The sequence below is a fragment of the Mytilus californianus genome, unplaced genomic scaffold (assembly GCF_021869535.1).
Source record: "Mytilus californianus isolate M0D057914Y unplaced genomic scaffold, xbMytCali1.0.p SCAF_12, whole genome shotgun sequence".
Classification (NCBI taxonomy): domain Eukaryota; kingdom Metazoa; phylum Mollusca; class Bivalvia; order Mytilida; family Mytilidae; genus Mytilus; species Mytilus californianus.
In genome coordinates this window covers 60,718,801-60,728,492 of record NW_026262604.1, presented here as the reverse complement: position 1 = coordinate 60,728,492, position 9,692 = coordinate 60,718,801, and the positions used below count along the sequence as shown (strand labels likewise).

The following is a 9,692-nucleotide window of genomic DNA, read 5'->3' as shown; positions in this document are numbered from 1 at the left end:
GACTCTTCTCAAGAACATGATTTATATATCTGTTTTTGCTTCTGCTGTATTCCTCAGTCTTTAGTTTTCTTTTTTTCTTTTTATTTGTCTTTTCGATGTTTGTCGTATTGGCATTGGTAATATTTGTTTTGATAGGACATTTGATTTGTATAGCCCCTTGGTGTTTTATCCATTCTTAATAAATTATAAGGATTTAATGTGATTACCAGTTTTGTGCTGTTTTCGTTATTAAAGGGATTTGATTAAATTTGATATTTAAGTTATTTGTTGTGTTGTGTATTCTATATTTTCATTTAAGTTATGTGGCAAATAAATTCTAAGTGTGCCGCAGATGATAAATAAAAATGAAAATAATTTTAGACTGTAAAAAGAATGCAAGAAAAAAAAAATGAATTCTCCTGTCATCATTTCTATTCACCGTTATGGTTCAAAATACTGCAATGTAAAATTAAAGCACAGAAAGTTGACATTACATTGAAAATGGTGATGAATATCATATATATATTGGGTTTTTAAATGAATATGTGTGTGTTATTATCTTTCACTAAATTACAAAATGAAATAAAAAAAAGTTAATATTTTTAAGGTCCTGAATGCCTTATTTTTTATCATATATTCTTTAAACACCGATCTTCACTTAAATAAAAGGACTGATTCACTCGAAAAAAGCACAGTCCCAGCCAAACACAATACCTACCGTTGAATTTGGTATTGTCACATGATTTCCACAAGTATAAATATCAGAACATTAGGTACATTCTTAAGTGCAGCAAAGTATTTTTTGTTGAACAGGTAAGTTCTTGTATTATATGAATAGTTTATATGTACATTATCTATGTTGTGTTTTGTATAATGTTGTTTGTCTGTTGGTCGTTTATCTTTTTTTCGCCATGACATTAATCCTAAACAGAATGAATAGTCTGTATCTATCCAAAATTCTAAATTTCAGGTGAAAGCTTTTAGAAAAGTAAAGAATTTGAAAAGTATTACCTTAATATGTCATAATTATATTTGAATTAGTGAAAACTCAGAACTTGACGTTACCGCTATGTAGAAAATATATCTCGTCTTTACTCTGCAGTCGGAATTTTGATAAAAGACAGCGTTACCACTGCAGTAGACCAGTACTAAGATATTGGTATAAAAATACGGTAAAAGTTGTCTGATCTTGTATTATATGAATAGTTTATATGTACATTATCTATGTTGTGTTTTGTATAATGTTGTTTGTCTGTTGGTCGTTTATCTTTTTTTCGCCATGACATTAATCCTAAACAGAATGAATAGTCTGTATCTATCCAAAATTCTAAATTTCAGGTGAAAGCTTTTAGAAAAGTAAAGAATTTGAAAGGTATTACCTTAATATGTCATAATTATATTTGAATTAGTGAAAACTCAGAACTTGACGTTACCGCTATGTAGAAAATATATCTCGTCTTTACTCTGCAGTCAGAATTTTGATAAAAGACAGCGTTACCACTGCAGTAGACCAGTACTAAGATATTGGTATAAAACTACGGTAAAAGTTGTCTGATCCCTTTTCTACAAATGAAAAAAAAAAAAAACAGAAATCTGCGTTAACTTCAATTAATAAATTCTTTTTAATGAATTATTTCTTTTTACCATGCTTGTTCTTCAGTTGTACTATGACTCACGAACTTAACATAAAAGTCCTTCGGACAATTATTCGGTTTGTGAGTTCATTCGCTCTAGTTTCACATCAATAATCTCTAGAAAACATGTTTAATCCTATCATTCATAGTTTTGAAATTTTTATAGTTTTCAAAGCTATAAATAATGAGTCGAATTAAATTGACGGTATATATTTCTAACCGTCTCGAAATTTCTCGTATTTTCTACTCTTTCATTGAGGAATGTTTTTTTTTTTATTAATTCCAAAAATATTTGTATTGTTTTCTTTTTTCCACCTAACAAAATCATTGTGCAAGATTTCAGATCATATTTGCAGAGGCTTAGAATATAACAAAATGGCAGAAATTGTTACAGAAATATCCGATATAATAGACGAATCAGCAGATGGAATGGCTGAAGAAGCAGAGGGAGCTGAAGAAGATATGGAACCTGAAGAACAAGCAGAGTTTGAGGAAGAAGTTGCAGATGCGAAAGAAGCGGTTCAAGAATTATCAAAAACTGCAGAAGTTTTTACCAACATTATGGAAGGTTCTCTTAAAATGGTGAAATCATTTGCAATATTTGTGCTTAAAAACATTGCTGTTGGTGCCATTCTGTATTATGTCAATGTTGGTTTATCGAAACTTACCAAGGTTACGAAGAGCAAAGGACAAACTGGCAATAAGAAAATATTAGCTATTGTCAAGGGAATTATTAAGCTTATCAAGACAGAATCCAACTTGTGTAAAGCCATAAAAGATTGGTTGCAAAAACACAAGGACGACACAATTACCTTGGATGGCATTGAAATTAAACTGGAGTCTATATTTGAGACAAAACTGAAGCCTATTTCTGATGTAAGTTTATGCTTCAATTTAGAGTTTAATTACAGAACCCGTACACAATTATCGTGTCAATTTTGTTTGGCTGGATATCCTGTCGAAATTTAGTATCCTAGGTAAGAGCCTAATGGCACTGTTAGCTGATTTGGACATAATGGCTGTTTTATATATTGAACTTAAATATCCAACCACTTTGTCTGAACTTTTGAGGACATTTTGTGTCGACACTTGTCTATCTTGAACAACTATATGTTGACATAATCTTTTTTAAGTTGTATTTTTACGCTAAGATTTAGTCTCTTTGATGTATAACTAACATTGCCACGATATGTTTTGTGTTAATCCTTACGCATTATCAGCAAGTATATTAACACTTTCTCCAATTGTTTTGCAAACAAATAGCAATTATTAAAATTGTCACTTAAGAAGTAAAACAATGTTCATCCTCTTAAAAACAGTCTTCTTCTCTCCTACACTCGCGTAATGCTATATGTAATATTGAAATAAACATCAAGATTACGCAATATGTTACAAGAGTTTCGTCATCGGTGTCTGAGGAAACAATTATTGAGCCAGGGTTTTGTCAAAGAATGTCTCGTCCTTTTTCTGACAAAGTTCATCGGAAAATACCAAGACTTAATAGATAAAAAGTGTCTACAAATAATACAAGGTGGTCTTAAGTTATAGATTCAAGTTGTGTATCTTTTTATTTTACATTTCTGGTGCAGGTAGGTCCTGGTGTGCGATTTGGACACAAAGGTTTTTAACAGTGTTGTTTCTATTTCGTTTAACCTTGCATTTATATTTACTTAATTTTTAATTATCGAGAAGTGTACATATACGGTATGTACTTTTAACGACAAGAACCTTTTTTTGCTGACGTCATTTTCAAATTTAAAATTTACAATCTACTATACGTTTTTTGGTGACGCCTTTGTAAGATTGATGGGTATGTTTGTTTGAATTTTTTAGTCAGTTGTGTTGTATGTCTGTGATATATGTTTATATAGTTTTGGCTGCTGGATCCCAATCACTGTCATGTTAACCTATTATGTCTGTTTGGGTTGCTCATCCAATTTTGTCAATATAACAGAACTATAACTGTCATACAAGTGGAAGGTTTGGTATTTTTGTTATAAATTTGTTTTGTCTCAGAATTTTTAACAAGCCCCAGGTAAACGTATTACGTTTTTACACAAGTCAGTCGAAAGTAGTTATTGTACGTTATTTCTATTTGGAAATGCCATCTGACAAGTGTGTAGTTAATTGATTGAATACATTACTCCTTTCACTTCCATCCAACCAATATAGATTATGATGCATTGATCAATGATTAGTATATAACCAATGTGTATACATTCAATTTAGTTTGATTTCACAAGTAGCAGAGATGCAGAAAAGATTGTCAATCGTATTTACATAGTTATTTGTTACGACAAACATTCTGTTTTTATTCTAGCGTTATTGTTATTAAAGTTTAGAAGATTAGTAGAACAGTAAAAAAGTATAACTAAAATACAGAACATCAAGATAAAGTCAAAATGTGGAAATTTATAAAAACTGACAAAATCGAAAGTGGCATGTTATCAACCAATGAAACGGATGGAAAACAACATTCATATTCATCACGTGAAAATTTCAAAATATAGTTTTATTTCGTATTGAGATGAAATTAAACCATGAACATATTTTAAGTATTGTTGTTTTTGTAGGCTATTGAGAAGACCTATGCTACCGCAAAGCATTTAAAGACAAAGAAAGATGGCAAATCGTCATTCAATATTCCGACAGTAGCCAACATTGATAGTTTGTTGGATGGATTGGTGTCTTTCCATAAAAGCTTAAGAACGCTCCGAGACTTTGCAGAACAAAACAAGGGAAAGGTTGTTGGTCTTAAATCCTTCCTTGAAATAGTTACCCCAGAAGTCCTTGATGAAATACAGAATCAAATTGAGAATGTAAAGAAAATGCCTACGGAATGAACAAAAAGAAGCAAGACTCTAGTTTTGTATAGTTATGTAACTTTATAAGTAAAATGCATTTCGAAAGAATTTAAACTTTTATATAATACATAACATAAAGCTTTGTGTCTTTCGTGTTTATCGTTATTTCTTGATAAATTCAATTGTTTTGAACCAATATTTCAGGAGGTCATACATTTAAATTTGAATCGGCATACCCAAAAAGAGCCTTAGTAGGGGCACCACTAGAGTTCAAATTCAACCTCTGAGTTTTTTTTATAATAAGTTAGTCATATAGTAGTTGAATATTGTAAAAAAATGAGAAATGTTCTTTAAAAGTATCATGATAACCAATGCGTAAACATCTGAGCTAATTTTTCACTGGGAATTTTCAATCCCCTACATGAACAAAGGCGCATTGGTAGTAATGAAAAAGCAGAACACGACTTACAAGTGTCTGAACTAATAAGACAAACAAGGGAAAGACATTCATGTCGATTTCTAATTTTATTATTATGGTTAAATTTTGACATTAGCACGGTAGAAATTAGTTTTATTCGTCAATGAATTCCGATGAATTACATATCGATGCAAACGAACAGTACTGTTTAAAGGTTTAAACACAAACAAATACCAAACAGCTACCAACTAGATTAAACAGTTAGACATCATCAGCATTACGTGTGATCAAGTGGAAATAATACACTTAATAAAATAAGTTTTAGTGTAATGGTCTTGTCAGTGTATTCGCATTACCGTTCAAAATTTACCAGGTATAATGACATCATTGTAAGTGTTTTACTAGTAAGTTAAGAATTGAAGCGGAAGCAGACGGAGCAGCGGATACAGCTGCAAAGTCCGAGGCGGAATCAGCGACCGACGGTTCTGGAGAAGGCTCATCTATTTGCATAACTATTTTGATTCATAATGACACTGCAATCAAAAGGGTCTTTGATAGGTTACAACCATAAGACAACGAGGGTATGACATACGTAAATGATCATTGAACAGTCCATGTCGATTCGTAGTTTCATTATAAAGGTTATTTATGGTATTCGATACGGTTTAACACTAGGTTTTATTCAACAGTATAATTTCGATGAATTACATATCGATGCAAGCAAATGTCTTGATAAAAGGTTATATTCATGGTAGATGTCCGTTGTTATTCTGCGGTTTACATGTTGTAATGTACTATTATATTATTCATTTATGTATTTCTCTGTGCTGAGTGTTCTTGCGTTTGTTTGTACTATATTCCTGTCACGTAGTGTTGTCGTTTTAGCGGTATTTTTTAACATTTCCATATAAGCTAGCCATAAAACCAGGTTCAATCAACCATTTTTTCTTAAAATGTCTTGTACCAAGTCAGGAATATGGCAGTTGTTATCAAATAGTCCGTTTCTATGTATGTTGGCATTTGTTTTTTGTTGCAGTTCAGTGTTTCTCTTGTTCCGTTGTTTTTCCTCTTGAAGTTGACGTGTTTCCCTCGGTTTTGGTTTGTGACCAGGATTTGTTTTCTCTTATTCGATTTATGACTTTTGAACAGCGGTATACTACTGTTGCCTTTAATAAGACCAAACCAAAAATCAAACCATGCCAACAGTGGTTGAAATGGCTATCAGTTGGATTTGACAGTAAGAATTTGCATTCGGTGTGATCAAGTAGGAATAGTATACATAATCAGATAAGTTGTAATCTAATTGTGGTAAAAGCCTATTTCCATCAAGGTTAACTATGTATACCCGCTAGTAATGTAAGCGTTTTTTCTAATGAAGTCTGATATTTGAAAGAAGACATGCAATTTTCAATCCAAGTCAAGAAGTTAAGGACAAAGATTCTTTGTCTGACATATTTCTTTCCTTTCTTATAGATCCCATAAAAAGTGTCAAGTATCGAACGGAAATCAGTTTTCAACAATATGGGTATAGTTATTGGGATCATTATTGACGTGGTTGTGACAGCAGCTGCCACAGCAGCAGAGGCTGCCGCGGATGCAGCAGCAGCGGCATTAGCAGAGGCAGCAGCAGAGGCCGCAGCAGACGCAGCAGCAGAGGCCGCAGCAGATGCAGCAGCTGAAGCGGAAGCAGAAGGAGCAGCGGAAACAGCTGCAGAGTCAGAAGCGGAATCAGCGGCCACAGGTTCTGGAGAAGGCGCATCTATTGCAACAAAAGTTTTAAGAGGTATTGCGAAGTTAAGCGAGTTAATCAAGGATTTCTTTGGCATCGATTCCGTTTTTAAAATTGCCATGTCTATCATTCATGATATCGAAGGTAGCTCTCCAAGAGGACGAAAACTTGAGAAATACCTTAAGGTTTTGATAGAAATGGGAAAGAAAATGAATGGCATAAAGGAATGGATAGAAAACCACCAAAAAGATACCGTTAAATTGGAAGGAATAGATGTTCCTGTTGATTCCGGTGTACTGAGCAAATATATGTCTCCACTTACAGCTGTAAGTAAAAAATCAAATAAAATTAATGACAAATATCAATAACAACAACTATTACGGCATTCGTCAATGAAGTAATAATTCTAAATTCATCGACGCCATACAATTAGGGGAGAGGGTATGTGACTTCTAATAACGGAAAGTGACCAAGGTGTTGATTGTATTGTTTAATAACATTGTACGGTCAAATGGCGTCACATGTCACGATGCTAATACAACTTTGATAGAGATAATTGTTTTGAAGTGGGCATTTACAAATCGTTTTAAAGACGAATGGGTTAACTTTGAAACATAGTTCAACGTCTCGTTTTTTTCTTTGAACGATGGTCCGGAATAGAAAACTGTTGTTATGACGAAAAATGATCAAAAGTAAATAAAATCTGACTTTAAACTTTATCCTTTAACTTTGATAGCAAATAATTGTTTTGAAGTGAGTACTTTACAATCGTTTTATCGACGCACGTGTTTGAAGCATAGTTTTACGTCTCAACTTTTAATGCTGATCCGGAAAAGAAAACTATATATATAGGTCACTTCATAAATATATATATAAATACGACGAAAACACCCATTTAAGTGAGGTTTTTTGTATCTGATCGTGACAATAAGGTAATTGACAAGCTCATTTTGTTTTTGTATTTGAGAAGTTTTGGTATGAATGTTGTTACATATGAACACTAGGTTATTAATAACAATAAGGACCCTTTAAATAAAGGACAGTTTGTTGAAATATTAATATATCAAGTTCTATTCTTTATGTTGCTGAAAAAAATTAAGCATTTTAGAATATCTATTTTTGGTATTTATTTGTTTTTTCTTAATCAACATGGCTATCAACTGATTTTCTGTAAGCTATCCAAATGTTTAGATGACACTCGCTAAAATAATAAAATGTTTCTAAATATACCAGTGTAACGTATCCACTGATTATCTATAAAAAAGATATGTGTTTCTTTTGTCATTTCAACTTCGAACACAATGATGATCATCTAAACAAAAATTTCAAACGTATTTACATTTTATTGACTTTATTTTAGGGAGTTGGACATTTGAGAAACATATCTAATAATGTTGAAAACCAAAATAAACAGAATAAAGCGATGACGGAAACACAACTTGATGCCATGAGACGATGTCTTGTAAAAGTTAACACAACATTCGAACAATTGGCAAAGTTTATTGATGAGAAGAAAAGCATAGTGAAGGTACTTTCGTCCTTTCCAATCAACAAGGATGAAGTGAACAATTGGAAATCAGAGCTTGAAAATTAATGGATACCATTTGTAAATAATAATATAAAGACTAAAAATACAATGCTAGAACAACTAATAAAGTTGTAATAACTAGAAGAACCTGTGTTTTCTCTCGAGAAATATTTTTGTACATACATAAACAACAAGTTGGGTAGCACATGTGGATCAGGATCTTTCTACTCTTTCGGAGCACCTACGATCACCCCGGGTTTTGTGGTGGGGTTCCTGTTACTTTGGTTTTAGTTTTAAATGTTGCGTTTTGTATTCTGTTATAAATATAAGGAGATGTGGTATGATTGTCAATAAGACAACTATCCACCAGAATTCAATTGTGTTTCTTTTGGTCGTGTTTCGTTTTTTGCCATGGCATTGGCATTTTGTTTTTGACTTATGAGTTTAGATATCCCTTATATATCTTTTGCCTCACTATAATAAACGTTGTAATACTGTAAAAGTAGTTGTTTGAAGGTATCAATGTTTGTGGTTTGAACAAAAGTGAAATGTTCAAGGATTCTTGAATTCATAGATTTTAGTTTTCTGAAAAAATGAAGTGAAGAATTTGAAGCCATCAGAAACATATGCTGTTTTATAATTATTTGTCGAACATTGCAAAAGAAGGAGTTCATTTTCACTTACTCGTACGTCTTTCATTACTGACAACATTTATGAAAATTTAATAAAATAATTGCCTTCGGAAATAATCTTTTTCACTGATAAGTCTTTTGTAGACGAGACTTGCGTTTGGCTAACAAAATAATATGCTTGGTAGTTTTGATAAAAAGATTGTTAACAAAGTATGATTTGGGTCCGTGTATATTTGCTTCCATTTTTGTTTTATCGTTTTGAGTTTAAAAAAAAAACAAAAAATAATTTTGATTTCTCATAAACCAAAACGAAAAACAAAAGTGTTTTCGTTTTTTGTTTTTTGATATCTTGAAACAAGAAGCGAAAAACGGGAGTGTTTTCGTTTTTCGGTTTTGATTTTACTAAACAAAAACGAAAAACGACATTAGGATTCAATTTCTGTATCTAATGCTCAGTATTTCTTGTTTACTCATCTACAATGTTCTCTTTGTTTGTTTAATTTCAACATAATTGAATATTGACAACGTAGTTCGCTTTTGTTTTTGTGAGTTATTGGTAAAGAAGACAACATAAGCCGCCTGGGTTATCAATTGCAATGAGTAATTAATAAAAAAAAAAATTAATTTTCATGTTCTTATCTAATATGAGGCAGGCATTACCTGTGAAACGGGACGAAGTCTGTATACATTATTCTTTTTATAATTCAAGCATATTTACCTTCAGAATCTGTTACAAAAAGAAACGGAAATACGGAAACGTTTCCGACGTTGGTCCTGTTGTTAGGGAATTTTGTTGTGACGTCATTTGCAATGTAATCAAAGAAACGATATCATTAGGTAACTTTTTTTTATATTATATCACAGAATTATTAAAATGAAAATGTCATTGTGCTTCTTTCTATATTTTACTAAACTGATAAATATATATTTTACTCAAAGTCTCGAGACAAACGAGACCGGAAGAAAGA

General features: G+C 32.0%; 1 protein-coding gene across 6 annotated transcripts; it reads left to right on the top strand.

The window, feature by feature from the left end:
• The first annotated feature begins 703 nt into the window (after positions 1-703).
• Positions 704-8,239, top strand: LOC127722144 (uncharacterized). Of its 6 annotated transcripts, none has more exons than XM_052228985.1 (4): positions 722-792; positions 1,318-1,351; positions 1,970-2,489; positions 4,187-4,574. In XM_052228985.1, the coding sequence occupies exons 3-4, from the start codon at positions 1,989-1,991 to the stop codon at positions 4,454-4,456; spliced, it is 771 nt and encodes a 256-aa protein (XP_052084945.1). In that variant the 5' UTR covers positions 722-792; positions 1,318-1,351; positions 1,970-1,988; the 3' UTR covers positions 4,457-4,574. The 6 variants fall into 6 exon arrangements, with proteins under 6 accessions (XP_052084947.1, XP_052084942.1, XP_052084946.1 ...); XM_052228983.1 differs by having other exon boundaries at positions 1,950-2,489; XM_052228987.1 differs by lacking the exon at positions 1,318-1,351 and having other exon boundaries at positions 704-792; positions 1,970-2,195.
• Positions 8,240-9,692: the final 1,453 nt, after the last annotated feature.